The 24,138-nt window shown below is 40.9% G+C and overlaps 1 protein-coding gene across 13 annotated transcripts; it reads left to right on the top strand.

Annotated features, from left to right (window-relative positions):
• Positions 1-1,731: 1,731 nt before the first annotated feature.
• On the top strand, positions 1,732-23,054 carry LOC100387578 (3'(2'),5'-bisphosphate nucleotidase 1). 13 transcript variants are annotated; one of them, XM_035280762.3, is made up of 11 exons: positions 1,732-1,868; positions 2,206-2,260; positions 4,336-4,463; positions 8,356-8,460; positions 9,453-9,560; positions 12,229-12,277; positions 12,788-12,879; positions 15,087-15,131; positions 17,658-17,855; positions 20,288-20,393; positions 22,089-23,054. In XM_035280762.3, the coding sequence occupies exons 3-11, from the start codon at positions 4,344-4,346 to the stop codon at positions 22,235-22,237; spliced, it is 972 nt and encodes a 323-aa protein (XP_035136653.2). In that variant the 5' UTR covers positions 1,732-1,868; positions 2,206-2,260; positions 4,336-4,343; the 3' UTR covers positions 22,238-23,054. The 13 variants fall into 13 exon arrangements, 12 of the variants coding, with proteins under 12 accessions (XP_035136653.2, XP_035136652.2, XP_035136651.2 ...); XM_035280761.3 differs by having other exon boundaries at positions 1,732-1,878; XR_013529688.1 differs by lacking the exons at positions 2,206-2,260; positions 22,089-23,054 and adding an exon at positions 18,199-18,312 and having other exon boundaries at positions 1,732-1,878.
• The last annotated feature ends 1,084 nt before the right edge of the window (positions 23,055-24,138 follow it).

The following is a 24,138-nucleotide window of genomic DNA, read 5'->3' as shown; positions in this document are numbered from 1 at the left end:
TACAATTATAAAAACCAATGTATGGCCGGGCGCAGTGGCTCATGCCTGTAATTCCAGCACTTTGGGAAGTGGAGGCGGGTGGATTACCTGAAGTGAGGAGTTCAAGACCAACCAGGCCAACAAGGTGAAACTCCGTCTCTACTAAAAATACACACACACAAATTAGCCAGGCCTGGTGGCAGGTGCCTGTAGTCCCAGCTACACAGGAGGCTGAGGCAGAAGAATCGATTGAACCCTGAAGGTGGAGATTGCAGTGAGCAGAGAGCGTGCCATTGCACTCCAGCCTGGGCAACAGAGCAAGACTCCTTAAAAAAAAAAAAATATATATATATATATATATATACACATATATATATATATATATATATATATACACATATATATATGGCCGGGCGCGGTAGCTCACGCCTATAATCCCAACACTTTGGGAAGCCGAGGCAGGTGGATCACGAGGTCAAGAGATCGAGACCATCCTGGTCAACAAGGTGAAACCCCGTCTCTACTAAAAATACAAAAATTAGCTGGACATGGTGGCCTGCGCCTGTAGTCCCAGCTACTCGGGAGGCTGAGGCAGGAGAATTGCTTGAACCCAGGAGGCGGAGGTGTTGGGGAGCTGAGATCGCACCATTGCACTCCAGCCTGGGAAACAAGAGCGAAAGTCCGTCTCAAAAAAAAAAAAAAATGTATACACACACTCACACACACACACACGGTTAAATAATATAACCCATGTTATATATATTTTGCCACTTCCCAAAAAGGGTCTATTTAACTCACAGAGTTACTGTGCAAATCAAATGAAGAAGTAAAAGCCTTTTTAAGCTAGGCGCAGTGGCTCACACCTGTAATCCCAGCACTTTGGAAGACCAAGGTGAGCAGATCACCTGGGGTCATGAGTTCAAGACCAGCCTGGACTACAGGATGAAACTCCGTCTCTACATTTAAAAAGAAAAAAAAAAAAACACGAAAAAAAAAGGCAGGGCGTGGTGGCCAGCCTGTGGTCCTAGCTACCCCGGAGGCTAAGTCGGAAGGATCGCTTGAACACAGGAGACGGGGGTTGCAGTGAGCCAAGACCGTCCCATTGCACTCCAGCCCGAGAGACAGAGTGAGACTCTGCCCCGCCCCCCACGCCCTAGAAAAGACCCCATCTATATAAAAAAGTTTTTATTTTAATTAGCTGGGCGTGGTGGGGCACAGCTGCACCTGTAGTCCCAGCTACACAGGAGGCTGAGGCGGGAGGATCCTTGAGCCTAGGACATAGAAGGCAGCAGTGAGCTGTAAGCGACTCTGGGCGACAGAGCAAGCTATCTGTCTCTAAAAAAAAAAAAAAAAAAAAAAAAAAACGAGCCATGCATCTTTAACACAGGAGGAGGAGGTGTGTGTGGTCGCTAGGGGTTCAAAGTTAAATAGCCGCAGAGCGAACTAATACAATGAACATTTAAAACAGTGAACTCTACGAAGTGGGCTGGAAGACAGCTGAAACCAAAACCAACCTTCTTTTTTTTCTTTAACACACTGTTGCTGGCCTACTGTTTTATTTCCTTTTTTTTTTTAAAGCCAATCTTTAAAAGTTGACACACCTTTGGCTTGTATTTAATGCAACAGGTGACTTGCACCTACGGAGAGCTTGGAGAAAACACGGACAAGTGGAATTTTCCCGCAGATCGGGAGTCTGAAAAGACCGTGGGAAGTCTCTGTTGTGCGCCTGCGCGGAGTTCCCGCATGCTCAGTACCTGAGGTAGGGGAGCCTTCCATCCCGGAATGACCTACGGACAGTGCGAAAGCGCGGTACCGGACGCCGCGAGGGACTGGGTCTCCATAGCGCGTTTCTGCTGTTCTGAAGTGTCTTTGGTCCAACGTCGTTCCAGGTTTGTCACCGTAAGTTTCTCTCCTGCCGGTCGGGGCAAGAGCCGGGTAGACAGGATTTATGTTTGGAAAAAAAAAAGGTCTATGTGAATCAGATTGCTTCTCCAGATGTTCTAATTTCGGACTGGGACTCATGAGTGTCAGTATTTTAATGGTTTATCCGCTGCTTTTATTTTCGTGATCCGGAAGGTTTTTATAGCCATATATTGTAGAAACAACAAGACAGACCTAGACATTGAGTTCGTTGATGCACCCAAATTTAGAAACTGCCTTCCACCTAAAATTAAATTTCTTTAAGTAGCAAATATTCTTCCAACCGCCATTTCTACGTATTTGTAGGTTTGCGTGATTTATTTGGATTTCCTGGGAATATAATTGCTGGTTCAAAAGATAGGTACGTCATACTTTTACTGAGCTTCTCAAAACTCTCCTGAGGGTTCACCCTTTGTCAACAATGATCAGGAACGTTCCCTCGCACCCTTGCAAACCCGACAAAGGACAGACTTTTCTTCTCCTCCTCCCCTCCCTCTCACCCTTTGTTTTTCTTCCTCCTCCTTTCTTCTTTCTTCCTTCTTCCTCCTTCTTTCTTTTTTAAGACATGTTCTTGCTGGGCGCAGTGGCTCACGCCTGTAATCCCAGCACTTTGGGAGGCTGAGGCGGGTGGATCACGAGGTCAAAAGATCAAGACCATCCTGGTCAACATGGTGAAACCCCCGTCTCTACTAAAAATACAAAAAATTAGCTGGGCATGGTGGCGTGTGCCTGTAATCCCAGCTACTCAGGAGGCTGAGGCAGGAGAATTGCCTGAACCCAGGAGGCGGAGGTTGCGGTGAGCCGAGATGGCGCCATTGCACTCCAGCCTGGGGAACAAGAGCGAAACTCCGTCTCAAAAAAAAAAAAAGTATTTAAAAGTTAAGCAACTGCCCTGCCATTTACAAAAAATTGGAATTCTCCCATGCTTTGAAACACCACCTTTAGTGTATTAGGTTCTATTTCTGCAATTTGTTTCCTTAATTTGTCTCACCAAACTTTTATATCATATTTTGAATAAATCACATTTTGTCATATTTTGACAATAAGGGGAGTACCTCTGCTCATTGTTCTTTTTCCAGAATTTGCTCCATTATGCTTACATTTTTTTATTTTTTCAGATGACCTTGAACATTCTCATCAGGCCATGTTCCAAAAGATAAATAACTATTATTTTGATCTGGAACTCATCATTTTTAGATCGGAATCCTCATCTGTTCACAGTCGTTATATGAGAAGAAACGAATCATTTGAGGCCTGTTGTTTTCCATGCTTCTGAACTAGCCCTTTGGCAGATGTAAAGACTTCTCTAATGGATAGGTGTTAGGCTGATGGCCTTACGTGTTATACAGCTTTTTTTCTTGTCTACTGCGAGCCTCAAGCCCAGAATGTTATGAAAAAAAGCCTGCGCTGTACTCTGGTTGAGGGTCATGTTGATGATCATTTTGTATTCTTAAGGTCAGAACACTGTTGGAGAAGTTATAGGAACTTTTTGCCCTTGACACTGCTCTAATGTTCCTGCAAAATAACCAAAATAAGGACAATCAGAAAAATAATAGTTAGCCAGTATTATTTGGTGTTTACCTTGTGCAAGGGACAAGTGCTTTCTTTCTTTCTTTTTTTTTTTGAGACGGAGTCTCACTCTCTGTCGCCCAGGCTAGAGTGCAATGGCACGATCTCGGCTCACTGCAACCTCCACCTACCAGGTTCAAGCAATTCTTCTGCTTCAGCCTCCTAAGTAGCTGGGATTACAGATGTGTGTCACTGCGCCCAGCTAATTTTTGTATTTTTAGTAGAGAGAGGATTTCACCATGTTGGTCAGGCTGGTCTTGAACTCCTGACCTCAGGTCATCTGCCCACCTTGGCCTCCCAAAGTACTGGGATTACAGGCGTGAGCCATCACGCTCGGCCTACCCAGTCTTGGGTCATTCTTTATAACTGTATGAAAATGGACTAATAAACCTCCCTTTGTAATTATGCCCTACACACGTACATCCCTGTACTATTCACACCACTTTTGGCGCTTCCTAATTTTATGTTATAGGCATTAGGCTACATTATTTTATCTACAACCCACCAAAATATTAGCTCCTCAAACACAAATATTACGTCTTATATTTTTAGCTCCCAAGCACCTTCCATATCCTTTGCACATTACCCACCTCACATACAAATTGTCTCACATGCTCAGCAGCCTGGGTCAGTGTCTCCTATGTTTTCAAATGCCCCATCTGCAGAGAGACATAAAAAATATAGAGTTTATTGAAAGAGTTGATGCCCAAATGGAGTTTTTTTCAAGTCTCTTTTAGTAAATATGTATTAAAGAACTTAATGGGAGCAATCCCAAGTCAGCACTCAATTAATATATGTTCAGTTGAATTTACGTAAGGAAAACCAGTATTTGAAACTAACGACATATTTTTCTTGATCTCTTTTTAGAGTTTACCATGGCTTCCAGGAACACCGTGTTGATGCGGTTGGTAGCCTCAGCATATTCTGTTGCTCAAAAGGCAGGAATGATAGTCAGACGTGTTATTGCTGAAGGAGACCTGGGTATTGTGGAGAAGGTACTGAAACTCTCATATCATTTCATACCAACTTTATTTTTGTTCTTGAGGTTTAGCTAAATGATGTAAAACTGTGGACAGACTTGATCAATGAAAATAGTTGATGGCTCTGTTATGGAGATTGCGAGACCCTTGCTTCAGAAGGGTAACATCTCTGCTTTGAAAATGACTCCAGACTTCCTGCATGCAAGATCTTTATTCATATGTCTGAGTCTTCTAAACCATATTCATCCCCAAGGCATTGTAACCAAGCTTCAAATTCTAGAGTAATCTCTTGCATGTAACACCATGCAATCCTTAGTGAACTCAACATGTTTGGTAAAATCTGGCATTTACGTAAGTATTTGTTATAATCAAAGTGATACATTTTTTTCTTCCTCATGGAAAAGAAACTCAAAACAAGAGTGTTTTTTCCAATATAGGAATTACAAACTTAAATAGATTGTTACAAAGTTTATAGTGATAGTTGATTCTTAAAAGAAATGCCACCATGCTTGTGTTCCAGTTTAAAATATAATTTTCCATAGGATTTGGTTATTACTTCACATTACAAATTTTACACATAAGCTTTCATATATTGACTTTTAATCCTTAAATTCTTTATTATAATCTTTTTGTTATTTTTTTTTTTTTGAGACAGAGTTTCACTGTTGTTACCCAGGCTGGAGTGCAATGGCACGATCTCGGCTCACCGCAACCTCCGCCTCCTGGGTTCAGGCAATTCTCCTGCCTCAGCCTTCTGAGTAGCTGGGATTACAGGCAAGCGCCACCATGCCCAGCTAATTTTTTGTATTTTTAGTAGAGACGGGGTTTCACCATGTTGACCAGGATGGTCTCAATCTCTTGACCTCGTGATCCACCTGCCTCGGCCTCCCAAAGTGCTGGGATTACAGGCTTGAGCCACCACGCCCGGCCTTTTTGTTATTTTTTTAAGAGACAGGGTCTCACTCGGTCACCTGAGGCTGGAGTACAGTGGCATAGTCACACTGATAGCTGGTTGCAGCCTCAAGCTCTGGGCTCAAAGGATCCTCTTGACTTAGCCTCCGGAGTATCTAGGACTACAGTCACGCACCATAACACTGAGCTAATGTTTTTTTCGTGGAGATGGGGCTGGTCTTGAACTCCTGGCTTCAAGCAATCCTCCCGCCTCAGCCTCCCAAAGTGCTGAGATTATGGGTTTGAGTACAGGTCTGAGCCACTACACTTGGCCTAAATCTTTATTATAGTCTTTAAGGAAACTTGTATTGTAGTTTCTTCCAAGTGAGAGTATTAATAGGATATGATTTATCATTGACACTTTAATGATTTAAAATACTGTAAGTTAAGTCACTCACTTCTAAGTGATACATCCGTCTAGGTTGTTACCATAAGAAAAAGTGAGACATGTGAGTAAAAACAATTTAGAAAAAAGTTGAGGTGAGTTCATTATAAAACATCCTACATGGCTGGGTGTGGTGGCTCACGCCTGTAATCCCAGCAATTTGGGAGGCCGAGGCGGGTGGATCATCTGAGGTTGGGAGTTTGAGACCAGCCTGACCAATGTGGAGAAGCCCTGTCACTGCTAAAAATACAAAATTAGCAGGGCGTGGTGCCGGGCACCTCTTGTCTTAGCTACTCAGGAGGCTGAGGCAAGAGAATCACTTGAACCCAGGAGGCAGAGGTTGCAGTGAGTGAAGATTGTGCCATTGCACTCCAGCCTGGGCAAGAAGAGCGAAACTCAATCTCAAAAATACAAAAGAACATTCAACATAATTGCTTTTAAAAAGTAAACATAAAAATCAGCCTGGGCAACACAGCAAGACCCCGTCTGGCATGGTGGGACATGCTTATAGTCCTGGCTACTTGGGAAACTGAAGTGGGATAATTGCTTGAGCCCGGGAGTTAGAGGCTGCAGTGAACCGTAATCCCACCACTGTACTCCAGCCTGGACAGCAGAGTAAGACCCTATCTCTAAAATAAATAAATAATATTAAATAAAAATAAAACTCATGAGAACAAATGAAATAAATCTTGTTTCCTTTTTTGATAGATTGATGGGCCTGCTCATAGAGGAAATAGAGGTATCTTGATTTAAGCAAAATATTTGTTATAGTCTGTCATTTTCTATTTTAAAAAGATTCAAGCTATTTTTAGTCATCTGGCCAACATCTCCCATCCTGAGCCATGGTTGCGTGTATTCATAACTGGATTCATAACATTATCCAGAAATTTAAATTCATGAGTCATTTTCATCCTGGAAAAGGATCACTGTTGACTGATCACAGGACTCTGCTCCTGGCATTGTACTATTTTCTTTATTAAATAACACACAGTTTTTAAAAATACCGAATGTGTTATCTGAAGTGGAAGAGGATGATACAGAAAACATACTTATCAAGTTTGTCAATAAGATAAATCTGGGCAGGCTGGTTAATACATTTAATCACAGAATAAGTATTGAAAAATAGTTGCAACCTCTGAGAAAAGTGGACCAAATCGAACAGGATGTTACAACAGGAATAATATAAAGTCCTGTATTCATGTTCAAGTTATATAAGATAACTCTGATTCAAATTTGTTTGAAAAAGAGGTTTTAGTTGACCATAGATATGCTTAGTAATAACCAACAAAATAATACTGCTGCTTTCAGAGGGCTACTAATCTTATTATTATTATTATTATTATTATTATTATTATTATTTTGAGACGGAGTTTCGCTCTTGTTACCCAGGCTGGAGTGCAATGGCAGGATCTTGGCTCACTGCAACCTCCACCTCCTGGGTTCAGGCAATTCTCCTGCCTCAGCCTCCTGAGTAGCTGGGATTACAGGCACGCGCCACCATGCCCAGCTAATTTTTTGTATTTTTAGTAGAGATGGGGTTTCACCAGGTTGACCAGGATGGTCTCAGTCTCTTGACCTCGCGATCCACCCGCCTCGGCCTCCCAAAGTGCTGGGATTACAGGCTTGAGCCACTGTGCCCAGCCTCCTAATCTTATTTTTATAAAGTTTTTTCTATTTTGAAAAATAGGAAATGGAGAAAAACAGCAAAAAGTAAACAAAAATTATGCCACCATTGCCAGTATTTTGTATAATTTTTTTTCAGATCTTTTTCCTTAACATCACTTATTTTAAGATGATCTTATGTTGAAATTATATTAGACATACAACTTTGAAACACAGTTAGCTAAAAAGGAACAGGGATGTAGTGCCAAGTTAGGAAAAAAGGTAATATTCTCATTGTCTTCTGTATGCTGAGGCATTTCTAGTACTTTATATCCTCTTGTTGATACCTTATTTTTAAAAAACAGCAAAATCGGTTTGTCACACAAGGTTCCAACAATAAGGTCTGGAGCTATGTTGATAGAAGAGGAAATATTTATCTTAGAGAAGAGAAGAGAATAGCTTTCCTCAGGCTGGGCATGGTGGCTCACGCCTATCATCCCAGTACTTTGGGAGGCCAAGGCGGGTGGATCACCTGAGGTCAGGAGTTTGAGACCAGCCTGGCCAACATGGCAAAACCCCATCTCTACTAAAAATATGAAAATTAGCCGTCACGTGGTGGCAGGCACCTGTAATCCCAGGTACTTGGGAGACTGAGGCAGGAGAATTGCTTGAACCTGGGAGTTGGAGGTTGCGGTGAGCCCAGACCCCACCATTGCACTCCAGCCTGGGGAACAAGAGCAACACTCTGTCTCAAAAAAAACAAAACCAAAAAAACTCCTTTCCAAACTTTAACCACTATTAATCCTTTGAGAAAACCAAGTCAAGAAACTAGTTAATTCATTTGGTGTTAAGATCTATGACTCTAAAAACTGACAATGTAACGTAAATTATGTAGGCACTGATGCACAAGGAATCAGAGGACAACTGATTTCTCATTCGTTCTACAAAACTTTGCATTCTTTGTTATAGACCTGTGCAACAGACCTGCAGACCAAAGCTGACCGACTGGTACAGATGAGCATATGTTCTTCATTGGCCCGGAAATTCCCCAAACTAACAATTATAGGGGAAGAGGTAAGAGTTGTCAGAGACTTTTTTTTAAAATCCCTGCTTACCAAATGGATTTATAACTGACACTTTATTGATTTATGTACCAGTATTATGATTTCAAGCATGATATTATTTTAAACACAAATAATTATTGTATTTCTTGGACTTGGGGGAAATATTTTAAGATATTTTGGTCTATTTCTAGGCCAGATGTCTTCATTTTTGACCATAGAAAATAACGGTTACTGTTATACCCAGCATACAAACTATAAGATGAGCAGAGTTCTAGAACTTTGGAATAAAATGGGTTTTGTTGTTTGTTTGTTTTTAAAATTAGGCTGATTTGCATACTTATCCAAAGACTATAACACTTTGAAAGTGAGGGAATTGACATCTCATATAATACAGAGAACTATCTGCTGTCAGAGACTTGTTTAAATGAGTGTATAATACTTAAAAATTCTTTTCTTTTTTTTTTTTTTTTTTTGAGACAGTTTCAGTCTTGTTACCCAGGCTGGAGTGCAATGGCGCGATATCGGCTCACCGCAACCTCCGCCTCCTGGGTTCAGGCAATTCCCCTGCCTCAGCCTCCTGAGTAGCAGGGATTACAGGCACGCACCACCATGCCCAGCTAATTTTTTTTTTGTATTTTTAGTAGAGACGGGATTTCACCATGTTGACCAGGATGGTCTAGATCTCTTGACCTCATGATCCACCCGCCTCAGCCTCCCAAAGTGCTGGGATTACAGGCTTGAGCCACCGCACCTGGCCAAAAATTCTTTTCTTTTTAAACTCTGTTCAGAATGATGATGTTGGAACCATTTAGTCAACTTTGATGAGCCACATATGGTTGTTTTTGTAAATTTTTAAGGTTTGCTTTAAAAGCTCTAAACATAAATGGTAAACCAGAAGAACTAGTAATAACTGTGATGCTGTATTTCTTCTGTTGATGAGACAAAGTGTACTCCGTAAACACTAAACAGCTTCAGTGACCATTAGGGTTATCTCTGCTTTAGGATCTGCCTTCTGAGGAAGTGGATCAAGAGCTGATTGAAGATGGTCAGTGGGAGGAAATACTGAAGCAACCATGCCCATCACAGTACAGTGCGATTAAAGAAGAAGATGTATGATCTATATTTATACTCTACTCTCTACTAACCTGTGCTTTTTGTCATAGTAAAGGAAATAAAATGTACCTGTAAGATGAAAATTGATAGTTATAAAATAGGGGCAACCAGAAACTTGATGTTTCAGAGCCAACATGGAAGTATTAGGCAACCATATAGATTGTATGACCTGTTAATTTAGAGTTCAGTTTCTCATCCGATGGATTTCCTTTCCACTCTGAAGCCACGATTTAAAATCCTTTTAGGGCTAGGCATGACTCACACCTGTAATCCCAGCATTTTGGGAGGCCAAGGGGGTTAGATTATTTGAGCCTAGGAGTTCAAGACCAGCTTGGGAACATAGTGAAACTCTCTCTCTACAAAAAATACAAAAATTAGCCAGATATGGTGGTGCGCTTTTGTAGTCTCAGCTACTTGGGAGATTGAGGTGGGAGGATCATCTGAGCCAAGGGAGGTTGAGGCTGCAAACAGCATCATCTTTTTTTTTTTTAATTTTTTTTTTATTTTATTGAGAGAGTCTTGCTCTGTCACCAGGCTGGAGTACAGTGGTGGGATCTTGGCTCACTGCAACCTCCAACTCCCTAGTTCAAACGATTCTCCTGCCTCAGCCTCCTGAGTAGCTGGGATTATAGGCACGAGCCACCATGCCCAGCTAATTTTTGTATTTTTAGTAGAGATGGGGTTTCACCATTTTGGCCAGGATAGTCTTGATCTCTTGACCTTGTGATCTGCCTGCCTCAGCCTCTCAAAGTGCTGAGATTACAGGCATGAGCCACTGTGCCCAGCCCCAGCACCATCTCTTGAAGAGATTATTATTTTCCCCAGTTGAATGGCCTTGGCACACTTGTCAAAAATCAGCACACCATGTATGGGTTTCATGCCTGGCGCGGTGGCTCATGCCTATAATCCCAGCACTTTGGGAGGCTGAGGCAGGCAGATCACCTGAAGTCAGGAGTTTGAGACCAGCCTGACCAACATGGAGAAATCCCGTCTCGACAAAATACAAAATTAGCCAGGCGTGGTGGCCTGCGCCTGTAATCCCAGCTACTCAAGAGGCTGAGGCAAGAGAATCACTTGAACCCAGGAGGCAGAGTTTGTGGTGAGCCTGGGCAACAAGAGCAAAACTCCATCTCAAAGGGGAAAAAAAAAGATGTATGGGTTACGGGTTTCATTATGGACTCTCAGTTATGTTGCATTGGTCTATATATCTATCCTTATGCCAATACCATACTTTCTTGCTTTGTATTACGTTTTACAATTGGGAAGTGTAAGTTTTCCTACCTTGTTCTTACCATGTACAGTTTTACACGTACCCTCCAGCCTGGACAACAGAGTGAGACCCTGTCTCATTAAAAATAAACACTTTTAGGAAGAAAATCTAATTTGTTACTTAGTAGATTTGGTAGTAAAACATTCACTGGTAATTAGGGATAAAGGCTATAAAACAGGTTGGTACCTTATATTTTTAGAAGGCCATAAATATCATCCTGCTTGCTTTTTATAGTTGCTTAAGTTAAATCTGTGACTTCACATAGCCACCATAACTTGTTTAGTTTTCTAATTTTTGATCATTTAATGCATACTTATTCCATAGTAATGGAGACTTACTATGAGTAAGACACGTTGCTCTGTGGTATGGAGGAAACAAAGAAAATGAGACGTGGTGCCCTCCATCAGAAACATGCCCTCACTCACAAATTCACATCATTTTATAATTCTAGTGTTTAAAGCAGCATATCCCGAATCATATTAAATGTCCTAAACAGAAGGAATTTTCCTTTTAAATCTGCTGCCAGTTTTATTAATCATTCATTTATCACTGGATTATATGGAATGTATCCTTAAGATAATCAGACTGGTTTTTTTTAATAGATGAGTGGTTTCTGTTTCCCAGGCTGGCCTCGAATGCGTAGCCTCACCTCCTCATGCACCAGGACAACTGGCCTGAGTCACCGTGGCTCCCAGGCTGTTGTTTTTTAAAAATCAGCACTTAAGGCCGGGCACGGTGGCTCACGCCTATAATCCCAGTAATTTGGGAGGCCAAGGCAGGTGGATCACAAGGTCAAGAGATCGAGACCATCCTGGTCAACATGGCGAAACCCCGTCTCTACTAAAAATACAAAAAAATTAGCTGGGCGTAATGGCACATGCCTGTAATCCCAGCTACTCGGGAAGCTGAGGCAGGAGAATCGCTTGAATCCAGGAGGGAGGTTGCGGTGAGCCGAGATCGCACCATTGCACTCCAGCCTGGGTAACAAGAATGAAACTCCATCTCAAAAAAAAAAAAATCAGCACTTATATATAAAAATGAGTAGCAGCTATACATGCTCAAAACATTTTTTATGCCACTTTACAAGTTTTCCTTGTACCATGATCTAGACATCAGTATATTCATTGTGCTTAGTGTTCAAATGACAACAAACTTTTATTAGTTAAGCATTTCATGTTGAAAATTCTTAAATCAGACTTTGACTCAAATGGAATTCTTCCATGATTACAAAAGAAAGCAGTTTTTGTACTATTTAAAAACAGATGACATTAACGTAAGCCATCTATACTATAATTTGAAAAAGGAAAAAAAAGCGTAGTTTTGATCCATTTAAATCAATTTTTAGAATTTTGTATGCTTGATTTAGATATTTTCCTTCTCTTTTTTTAATTTTAGCTTGTAGTCTGGGTTGATCCTCTGGATGGAACCAAGGAGTATACTGAAGGTTCGTATCTCTTTTGTATTCATATTTGACAGCAGTAAGACAAGGAGATGATATTTAGTTGTAAATATTTGATATTTTGTATGTTGTATGGAAAGCTAGTATCATGTGTTATGTTTTGCCCTAAAGCTACATTTGTGGTCATGGTTATCACACACATCACTGATTATCAAGACAGAGGAAGAAAATTCATCTTTTCAAATACCACTCCTCACGTACTCTACCAGCGCCACACTTCTAATGTCTCCCAGATGAGAATAACTAACACAGTAAACCAGTGTTACCAAAGTGAAACCTATGCTGAACCCCCAGCTTTAATGGGGTAGAAAAACTATAACCAGCACAGCTGTGTAGCTCTTGCTCTGCCACCTCCACCATCCCATGCCCGTCTCACTCACTCTCCCCTCATCTGTGAACTGCTTAGCTGCAAAAACACCTTTGACCAATTGATGTAATAATGATGAGTCATAACATGAGCAAGTTATATAATTGACATTTATTTCTTCTCTACAGGTCTTCTTGATAATGTAACAGTTCTTATTGGAATTGCTTATGAAGGAAAAGCCATAGCAGGAATTATTAACCAGCCATATTACAACTATGAGGTATTACTACAAGTGATACAAAGTTATTTCATTAGATAAATAAGGATGGTGTTATATGGTTCTTTATGTTATCTAAGCGAGTAGTTTTTATCTTGGTTGCACACGCAATCATCTGGGGAACTTTCACTTTTAAAATTTTTTTATTATCTTCAACGTTTTTTAGCTATGCTGTTAACTGTTGAGAAACTTTTAAAAATATGGATTCCGATGCCATTCTCGAGAACAATTGAATCAAAATCTCTGGCGACATTGATACTGGGCATGTAAATATATGTATGTCTATATATACAGATATACTGTATGCATTATCTATTTTTAAATTAATTCCTTATGATTCAAATACAAATGTTAGAGAATTACTGATATGGTTCTTGATTAGCTTGGGCATCAAGACATCTGATTTAGCCGGGCGCGGTGGCTCAAGCCTGTAATCCCAGCACTTTGGGAGGCCGAGGCGGTGGATCACAAGGTCAAGAGATCGAGACCATCCTGGTAAACATGGTGAAACCCCGTCTCTACTAAAAATACAAAAAATTAGCTGGGCATGGTGGCGCTTGCCTGTAATCCCAGCTACTCAGGAGGCTGAGTCAGGAGAATTGCCTGAACCCAGGAGGCGGAGGTTGCGGTGAGCCGAGATGGCGCCATTGCACTCCAGCCTGAGTAACAAGAGCAAAACTCTTTGTATGTTGTATGGAAAGCTAGTATCATGTGTTATGTTTTGCCCTAAAGCTACATTTGTGTCATGGTTATCACATACATGTGATTTTTTTTTAAAAAAGAAAAAAGAAAGAAAGATATCTGATTTACAATTGGTTTGTCAAGCACATTAAAGAAATGAACCATTTCAACAAGGGAAAGATGCTAGCCATGCTGTTTTCCAGTTAATGTTGCATAGTGCCTGAATTACAGTCCGTGTTGGTAACAGAGCTTGTTATGCTCGTGCCCTCTTTCCTCGTCTCTTCTAATCTGCTTTGATTTTCTATTATATATCAGAGAAATTGCCTTCCATAGAAGCAAGAGACTAGTGTGATTTCAAAGCAAGAATAAGAATATACCATTAAATTACATTAAATTTTATAGAAAATGGTTGAGATAAAGTAGTTAAGGTATTTATATTAATGAGACCTTGATAGAACTTTAGAGAAACAAAATAATCAGAGTGGGCAATATTACTTCTGATTTTCCACTCTGAGTTGAAAGCAGGATTAATCATTATTTCTAATATAAATTTGTTGTTTTCTGCTGTTCATATAATTATAAATTTTATTTAAGGGGTCATGTGTTTCTTAGGATTTACCAAAATAGTTATATGTTATTGAGAAAGTCTCTTGGGTTAAATTGCTCGTGTCTATTAATTCTTTAAATATCATTTTAATGTTTTTTTTTTTTTTTTTTTAAGGCAGAGTTTCGCTCTTGTTACCCAGGCTGGAGTGCAATGGCACGATCTCAGCTCACCACAACCTTCGCCTCCTGGGTTCAGGCAATTCTCCTGCCTCAGCCTCCCGAGTAGCTGGGATTACAGGCATGTGCCACCATGCCCAGCTAATTTTTTGTATTTTTGGTAGAGACGGGGTTTCACCCTGTTGACCATGATGGTCTCAATCTCTTGACCTCGTGATCCACCCACCACGGCCTCCCAAAGTGCTGGGATTACAGGCTTGAGCCACCATGCCCGGCCATTTTAATGTTCATACTGTTATATGCAGACACAAGTTTGTGGTTTTTATGTAAACTTTAATTTAAGACTATTACTTTTTTTTTTTTTTGGAGACAGAATCTCACTCTGTCGCCCAGGCTGAACTTCAGTGGTGCAATCTCAGCTCACTGCAACCTCCGCCTCCTGGATTCAAGCGATTCTTCTGCCTCAGCCTCCAAAGTAGCTGGGATTACAGGCTTGCACCATCACGCCTAATTTTTTTTTTTTTTTTTTTGACATTTTTAGTAGAGACAGGGTTTCACCATATTGGCCAGGCTGGTCTCAAACTCCTGACCTCGTGAACCACCCACCTGGGCCTCCCAGAGTGCTGGGATTACAGGCGTGAGCCACCGTGCCAGGCAAGACTATTACTTTAGAAAGGGACATTTAATTCATAGAAAGCATTGTAATGCATGGTACCTTTCATCAAGAAAAAAATCTAAGTGCTTAGGAGTTAATAATTTTCACCACTTCTTTCTGAGATTAGAAAAATTGTATTCATTTTCCACAGAACAATGAAAAGCAGCAGTTAAGGGAACACAGGAATGAAGCAAAGGTGAGAAAAATAGCTAGGGTTTTGGCTCCACTAGCAGGTAGAAAAGAGGTAGGCAACTTACAGAACCCCAGGTGGTCACTGTGCATCCCACCCACATACAGTTCATTTTCTCCTGTGCTGCTTCTCTTCCTTACCTCTCTCTGTATCACTTCCCCTTCTGTGCACTCTCTTTATCCTTTCTTTTGCTTTTCTTGCTTATGCCTTAAAACTCATTACAATAAATGGAAGTAGAAACGTTGCTCAGCTGTGTTGGTGGTTTTCAGGCTAAAGATTCAATTTTAAATCATCATCACCATAATAACTAAAATTTATTAAGAATTTACTGTATGCAGGCCAGGTGCGGTGGCTCAAGCCTGTAATCCCAGCACTTTGGGAGGCCAAGGCGGGTGGATCACTAGGTCAAGAGATCGAGACCATCCTGGTCAACATGGTGAAACCCCGTCTCTACTAAAAATACAAAAAATTAGCTGGGCATGGTGATGCGTGCCTGTCATCCCAGCTGCTCGGGAGGCTGAGGCAGGAGAATTGCCTGAACCCAGGAGGCGGAGGTTGCGGTGAGCCGAGATCGTGCCATTGCACTCCAGCCTGGGTAACAAGAGCGAAACTCTGTCTCAAAAAAAAAAAGAATTTACTGTATGCTGCCAGGCTCAAGGGTGTCAAATGTATCCTTTCACTGAATACTCACCACAGCCCTCTGAGGAAACTATTATCTCCATTTTAAAGAGGAAACTGAGGCAATTAACTTGCCTGTGGTCACCCAGGTGGTAAATAGCAGAGCTGGGATTCAAACTCAAATCCAAACCTTGCTACTATATAACTTTATATTGTCCTCCTGAGCCAGAGAAAAGACTTATCAATTCAAACTTTATTATTGCTTCCAACATATACTAAAGTTGGTAGGCACTTAAAGGAATTAGCATGAAGAAACGCAATCCAGTTTTACATTGAAGCCAGTTTTTTTTTTGAGATGAAGTCTCACTCTGTTACCGAGGCTGGAGTGCAATGGTGCAATCTCGGCTCACTGCAGTCTCCACCCCTTGAGTTCAAGCAATTCTCTGCCTCAGCCTCCCTAGTAGCTACGATTATAGGCATATGCCACCATGCCTGGCTAATTTTTGTACTTTTTATTTTTTGAGACAGAGTCTTGCCTGTTGCCTAGGCTGGAGTGAAGTGGCGTGATCTCTGCTCACTGCAACCTCTGCCTCTTGGGTTCAAGTGATTCTCATGCCTCAGCCTCCTGAGTAGCTGGGATTATAGGTGTGCGCCAGCATGTCCAGCTAATTGGAATGTGTACTTTTCAGATTCCAAGCCTCTCCTGTAGTGTAAGTGCAGGTGGGAACAGAGGAAGCACATTAACATATACTGAGCACCCAGTGCCTGTTCTTTGGCTCTGTTGCCACGGTTGCCGTCAGACTCTTGGGATTGCCCTATCTATGGAGAGTTGTCTCACCCAGGGCCACAGCTCTTCCCAAGGCAGCTCATTTCCAGTGACTGACTATTGCAGGAGCTCAAAGACCTGCCCTTTCATCCCAGTTTGGGACAACCCTGAAGGGCTGTGGTAGCTCCAGAGCTACCGAAGGAACAGCTCCCCGTAGGGTCAGCTCTTGTGCCTGCATCACAGTTTATGTCTTCCCTCTGCCCATGCCCTTGTCCTTCAACAGGTGTTGATGCCAAGCACATTTCCTAGCAAACATATCACCTGTCTCAGAGTCTGCTTCCCAGGGAACCAACCTGCAACACAAGCATATTTCACAATAACAGCACCCAGGGTACTGCTGTAGGGCAAATAAGATGATGTGTTTGACGACATTTTGGCAAGTAAACTTAGGTAGTCTAATTTAGTGTTGAAGAATATCATCTGTGAAGACAGATGAGCCAATTTTGGGTAGTAAACTTCCTAGAGCCTTTAGCCAGATCACTTAATTATTCCGTATTCCATTTTTCTCATCTTTAAGGACGACAGTACCTACTTCATCAATAATGTATTGGCCTTTTCAGTTGCCCTATCTCCTTAGCAGTAAAATACATTGTCATCATTACCTATTCCAGTAGCAACATGCTTTTTAATATTTCATGGATAATGAAGAGTAGTAATCAATGCGTGGTATTTCATTTCCTGGGGATCTTAGCACCTTCTGAAAATGGCCACTTTCAAATACAACAGATCACTAGATGATTCAGAGAATCAGTAATAAGTTTATGATGTTTCAATACATTATAAACCATAATCAGTTTATAAGGATTCTGGGGAATAACCAAACTTTTTTTTTTTCTTTTCTTTTCTCTATTTCCCTTACTTTCAGAAGGGGCAAACCAAACATTCTTTGAAACTATTAACCAGAACAATAATCATAATAATCGGCAGATTCTCAGGAAGAATTCTTTGTCAGTGATATTGTTCTTGTACTTTATAAAATTACTGTGTTTTATTTTTTTTAATCGTGATGCTAATATGAAATATTCCATCTATGGCTAACATTCTTCTCCAAATAATCACAAGTTTTGTTGTTTCACTTGTTTACATAGGCAGGACCAGATGCTGTGTTGGGGAGGACGATCTGGGGAGTCTTAGGTTTAGGTGCCTTTGGGTTTCAGCTGAAAGAAGTCCCCACTGGGAAACACATTATCACAACTACCCGATCCCATAGCAACAAGTTGGTTACTGACTGTGTTACCGCCATGAACCCCGATGTTGTGCTGCGAGTGGGAGGAGCAGGAAACAAGGTATGAAAAAGGTCTGTCACCTGCTCTGAAATGCAAGTGAGTTGTTGAAATCCTGGACTTTTAAAAACATCAAATAAGAGTTTAAAGAGATGGGAGTAAGGATTACAATTTGTACATTTCAGCAGTATTTAAATTTTAAAAATAAATTTAAGAGTCAAGTTTTTTTTTTTTTTTAACTGAGAGAGTTCAGTGTTAATAAAAGTCATCAGGGTGAGACTCATGTTTCTCTCCAAAGACCTTATTTTCCCAAGGACCCTCTTAGATGAGTTCCTAGACCTCCTGGAGGCTTAAGCTCGGGCCTGCCTGCCCACTTCCTATCTATTTCCCCCATTCTTTCATCCAGGTTTCCAACCTGCTGAGAGAATTATGAAATGGGACACAATTTGATCTACATCCCTAGCCCTGATCTGTTCTCATCTGATTGTCCCCTGGATATCATCATGATGACATCCCTCAGGTATCTCAAATTCAGCGTGTCCAATTTGAGTTCATCCTCTTTCTACCCACCTCTGGAAGTGTTCCTTTCTCTGTTTTACTATTCGGCTAAAGCACCACCATTTTCCTAAGTGTCCAGCCAGATACCTGAAAGTCATCCTAGACCCCTTCATTCTTCCCTCACATCCTATCAATCTGGTCCTACTTACATATCTTCTTGAATACTTCCAATGTCTCCTCTTGTCCACATCAGTTGCTAGTACTATAGTTGAAACCTATCAGCATCCCTCACCCAGCTGTTCCAATAGCTTCCAAAGTGGTCTGCCTGTTCAATCCAGTCTTCCAATTAAAAATGCAAAACTACTCCTGTGGCCCAAATCCTCAGATGACTCCCCATCACAATTTAAAATAGAGGCCTATTAGCAAGGGTTGTAAGGCCTTCTATATCTTGGTCCTTGGACCCTTCCAAGCCTCATCTCCCATCATCCAACTCATACTTCAGCTCTAGTGATATGGAACTGCACGTACTGTACTGCCTGATAGATTTTCACACGTGTGTGGAGCATAGGGGAGGTAATAGACGTTTAATGAATTGAATGGAATTTATTTCTCCTCACCTATGTATTAGCAGTAATTATTTTTAGGTTTTCTAAAGGCATTTACTCATAATAATGAAAAATGGGAGTTTAAGAAACTAAAGGGGGCCAGGCACAGTGGCTCATGCCTGTAATCCCATCATTTTGGAAAGGCAAGGTGGGTGGATCACTTGAGGTCAGCAGTTCAAGACCACCTGACCAACATGGAGAAACCCCATCTCTACTGAAAATACAAAATTAGCCTGGTGTGGTGGCACGTGCCTATAATCCCAGTGACTCGGGAGGCTGAGGCAGGAGAATTGCTTGAACCTGGGAGGCAGATGTTGCAGTGAGCCAAGATTGCACCGTTGCACTCCAGCCTGGGCAACAAGAGTGAAACTCCATCTCAAATAAAAGAAAAAGAAACAAAAGGGTTTTTGTTCGTTTGTTTGTTTGAGATGGAGTCTTGCTCTCGTTGCCCAAGCTGGAGTGCAATGGCAAGATCCTGGCTCACTGCAACCTCCACCTCCCAGGTTGAAGCAATTCTCATGCCCCAGCCTTCCAAGTAGCTGGGATTACGGGTAATTTTTTTATAGTTTTAGTAGAGATGGTTTTTTGCTATGTTGGCCAGGCTGATCTCAAACTCCTGGCCACAAGTGATCCACCTGCCTCAGCCTCCCAAATTTCTGGGATTATAGGAGTGAGCCACCGAGAGCAGCCTCTAATAATGGTCAATTTTTTAGATGTTTAAAAAAATTTTAATTAATTCTGCAATAAATGTAATTGCTTTTACAATTAAAAAAAACACGAGGCCGGGCGCGGTGGCTCAAGCCTGTAATCCCAGCACTTTGGGAGGCCGAGGAGGGTGAATCACGAGGTCAAGAGATCGAGACCATCCTGGTCAACATGGTGAAACCCCGTCTCTACTAAAAATACAAAAATTAGCTGGGCATGGTGGCGCACGCCTGTAATCCCAGCTACTCGGGAGGCTGAGGCAGGAGAATTGCCTGAACCCAGGAGGCGGAGGTTGCGGTGAGCCGAGATTGTGCCATTGCACTCCAGCCTGGGTAACAAGAGCGAAACTCCGTCTCAAAAAAAAAAAAAAAAAAAAAAAACATGAATAAAAGGAACATGTTATTTTATGTAACTGGGAATATAGAAATTGTTCAGAGATCCTCTTTGTAGCTTTTTTGACCATTATATTTTCTTCATATCACTATATTATGCATTTATTCTCTGTATTTCTTCATAATAATGGTATAATTTAAATCTGCTAAAGGCTTTAACCTAAGTTTAATAGAGGAACTGATTAAATATCCATGATAGAAACAAGCAGTTTTTCTTCTCTGTACCTCAGTCTTTTCATGACTTTCTATTATGCTTTCAAGTATCAAAGGACAGTTGTTACTTTCACTCTTACAGATTATTCAGCTGATTGAAGGCAAAGCCTCTGCTTATGTCTTTGCAAGTCCTGGATGTAAGAAGTGGGATACCTGTGCTCCAGAAGTTATTTTACATGCTGTGGGAGGTTAGTCTGTTTTATTTTGAGAAATTCATAGTTGTTATACAATTATATCATGCTAAGACATAATATGTCAGTAATATTATTTTACTTATACCCTTATGATATAAAAGCCAGAAGGAAGCTTAGAGATTATTCAGTCCAAACCCCTCATATAATAGATGGATGAGAGAGTAGATTTTCAGCAAGTTTTACTTTAGTTATAATCTCTTTTTTCAAACTTTGATCTGCATACAGTTGATTTAATTTAGCCCTTATTTATGGCCTTTTTTTTTTTTTTTGAGATGGAGTCTCCCTCTGTTCCCCAGGTTGGAGTGCGGTGGCACGATCTTGGCCCACTGCAACCTCTGCCTCCCGGGTTCAAGTGATTATCCTGCCTCACCCTCCCAAGTAGCTGGGACTACAGGTGCATGCCACCATGCCCAGCTAATTTTTTGTATTTTTAGTAGAGATGGATTTTACCATGTTGGCCAGGCTGGGCTCAAACTCCTTTACCTGAGCTGATCTGCCTGCCTCGGCCTCCCAAAGTGCTGGGATTACAGGCATGAGCCACTGTGCCTGGCCTATAGGCTTTTTATTTTATTTTATTTGACACAGGGTCTCTCTTGTCCAGGCTGGAATGCAGTGGCATGATCATGGCTCACTGCAGCCTTGAACTCCTGGGCTCATGCCATCCTCCCACCTTACCCCTCCAGGTAGCTGGGACTACAGGCGTGTGCCACTATGCCTGGCTAATTTTGGTATTTTTTTTAGCAATGGTGTTTTGTCATATTGCCCAAGCTGGTCTTGAACTCATAGACTCAAGCAATCCTCCCACCTTAGCCTCCCAAAGTCCTGGGATTCCAGGCATGAGCCACTGTGCCCAGCCTATTTATGGCTTAAATGTTTTTAGGGGTCTTTTTCTTGTAAAGCAAAATGTTCATTAGTAGTGTCACTTCACTAAGTCTCTTTTAAGCCAATATGGGTGAATATCTCAGTACTGGTTTTAAAGATCATACAGTTAGAATTTTTTTTTAATCTGACTGAAAATGCATTGCAAATAAATACATAGTAAGATAATTTTTCAATTTTCAATAGACATCAGTTCACATCTACCCTTAGTAAGCAGTGCCTTTTAAAATCCCTGTCAGATTTAAAAATGGCAATAAACAAAACACTTTATTTTTTATTTCTCCTAATATATTATTTTATCAATAGCTTAGCATATTATATGACGAGGATGTTAAACTGTACTTCTTCACAGTCGATTTTTACTGGGATGTGAGATGAAACTAATATAATAGAATTCTATTTTATTAACATCCTTTAATCTTTTACCAATTAAATTATTAATATTAAATAATAGAGTGAAGAAAGACGTTTTTGAAAATGGGAGTAGTGATGATGGACTATTATCAAAAGAAAAAGTAATACCTCAGGAGTAGAGAAACTGACACCAAGAAATGCAGATTGAAAATGCCAAATAAAATTAATCAATCAGAGAAAAAATAATTTTACATCCTTTAATTAGTTAAAATTGTTCTATCGTCTTAAAGTTCAAGTGAATTAAAACTTAAGCTTTATGGACACCCAGTATCTGATTTGATCCAGAATTTATTGGCTACTATTGGATAAGGAAGCAAAAGGTACTCAGTAATAACTAGAAAAACCACACTCCAATTAGCCACTAATTTCGATTGATTGATTGATGTTTTTCTATAGGCAAGTTAACTGATATCCATGGGAACGTTCTTCAGTACCACAAGGATGTGAAGCATCTGAACTCTGCAGGAGTCCTGGCCACACTGAGGAATTATGACTACTATGCAAGCCGAGTTCCAGAGTCTGTTAAAAATGCACTTGTTCCTTAAAAGAAAGTTCATGTGGCCGGGCGCGGTGGCTCACGCCTGTAATCCCAGCACTTTGGGAGGCCGAGGTGGGTGGATTGCTTAAGCTCAGGAATTTGAGACCAGCCTGGGCAACATAGTGAGACCCCATCTCTACAAAAATACAAATTAGCCGGCTGTCCTGGTATGCGCCTGTAGTCCCAGCTACTTGGGAGGCTGAGGCAGGAGAATCTCTTGAGCCCAGGAGGCAGAGGTCGCAGTGAGCCAAGAGCGAGCCACTGCACTGCAGCCAAGGTGATAGGAGTGAAACCCTGTCTCAGGAAAAAAAAGATAAATGAAAAAAAACAAACCAGAAAGTACCAAAAGTTTCATTTACTGAGCTACCAGAAAGACTTAGTTCTCAAAATGATACATTTTCAAACTAATTGGATAGAATTAGAGTTCCACCTTTATTCATTGTTAAGCAGTGATTTCTATTTAGTTATTATATTTAGGAATTGAAAATAAAATAAAATAATGTAACTTGATTTATCAACCAGACCAATTTCGATGTCTGGAGAACTTACTAACTCAATATGTTATATTTGTTTTTCTCTATTTAGGTGGAGAAATGAGAAAAAGGTTTAGTTCCAATTGACAATTCAGGTCAATTGTTCAATCAGCATTCCTGTCTTTTAAACCGGATTTCTTTAGGGCACAATTGTTCCTGGAATCTCACTCTTGTTTTTCCCAGTAATTTAAAACATGTTTCTACTTCAATTAAGAATATACATGTTATTATATATACTGATGAAACAGATTTATGAGAAAAGGTTTTTAAAAAATAAATTATTTCATCCTAGCTCTTTGTTATTCACCAGCTTTTTAAAGAAGTGTTTGAAAATTATGAATTCTCTACTTTGGGGATTTGTTTGTTTGTTTATTTTGAGATGGAGTCATGCTCTTTTGCCCAGGCTGGAGTGTGGTGACATGATCTCGGCTCACTGCAACTTCCGCCTCCCAGGTTCAAGCGATTCTTCTCCCGTGTAGCTGGCATTACAGGTGTGCGCCATCACACCCAGGTAATTTTTGTATTTTTGGCATCGGGGTTTCACCACATTGGTCAGGCTGGTCTTAAACTCCTGACCTCCTGATCCGCCCGCCTCGGCCTCCCAAAGTGCTGGGATTACAGGCATGAGCTACCGTGGCTGGCCTAGTTTATTTTTATGGCATCATTATAAAGCTTAATCGTGGAAAGCTGAGTACTTCTGTTCCTTCCAATGAGAGATGATAACATAAACCATCAAAATTATTCTGATAATATACCTAGGTTTTAATTTTTAGGTCTCTGTCCATTGCTTTGAATTAAATTTCTCTCTTTTCAAATCAAAACAGTGATTTAAATAAACAGTTCCCAGGCCTGGTGCAGTGGCTCATGCCTGTAATCCCAGCACTTTGGGAGGCCAAGGCAGGTCAGGAGTTCAGGACCAGCCTGACCAACATGGTGAAACCCCACCTCTACTAAAAAAATATAAAACTTAGCCAGGCGTTGTGCTGTGCACCTGTAATCCCAGTTACTCAGGAGGCTGAGGCAGGAGAAATTGCTTGAACCTGGGAGGCAGAGGTTGCAGTGAGCCAAGATCATCCCACTGCACTCCAGCCTAGGCAACAGAGTGAGACTCTTTAAGGAAAAAAAAAAAAGTAATTATTTAACAGTTCCCAAACCCAAATGCATATCAGAATCATCTAGGAAGATTTTTTGAAAATGCAGATTTCACAGGCTGGGTGTGGTGGCTCACGCCTATAATCTCAGCACTTTGGGAGGCTGAGGTGGGTGAATCACCTGAGGTCAGGAGTTTGAAACCAGCCTGGCCAACATGATGAAACCCAGTCTCTACTAAAAAATACAAAAATTAGCCAGGCATGTTGGCGCTTGCCTGTAATTT

Source organism: Callithrix jacchus, chromosome 19 (assembly GCF_049354715.1).
Source record: "Callithrix jacchus isolate 240 chromosome 19, calJac240_pri, whole genome shotgun sequence".
NCBI lineage: Eukaryota > Metazoa > Chordata > Mammalia > Primates > Cebidae > Callithrix > Callithrix jacchus.
Note: the sequence above shows the minus strand (reverse complement) of the source record. Positions and strands in the feature narration are given on the sequence as shown.

What these genes read in the sequence shown, in the direction of transcription:
- LOC100387578 (XM_035280760.3), top strand. Translation starts at nt 4,344, where the DNA reads ATGGCTTCCAGGAACACCGTGTTGATGCGGTTGGTAGCCTCAGCATAT. An exon ending in TAACAATTATAGGGGAAGAG is followed by an intron (nt 8,461 to 9,452) that starts GTAAGAGTTGTC and finishes TCTCTGCTTTAG; the next exon opens with GATCTGCCTTCTGAGGAAGT. An exon ending in GTGCGATTAAAGAAGAAGAT is followed by an intron (nt 9,561 to 12,228) that starts GTATGATCTATA and finishes TTTTAATTTTAG; the next exon opens with CTTGTAGTCTGGGTTGATCC.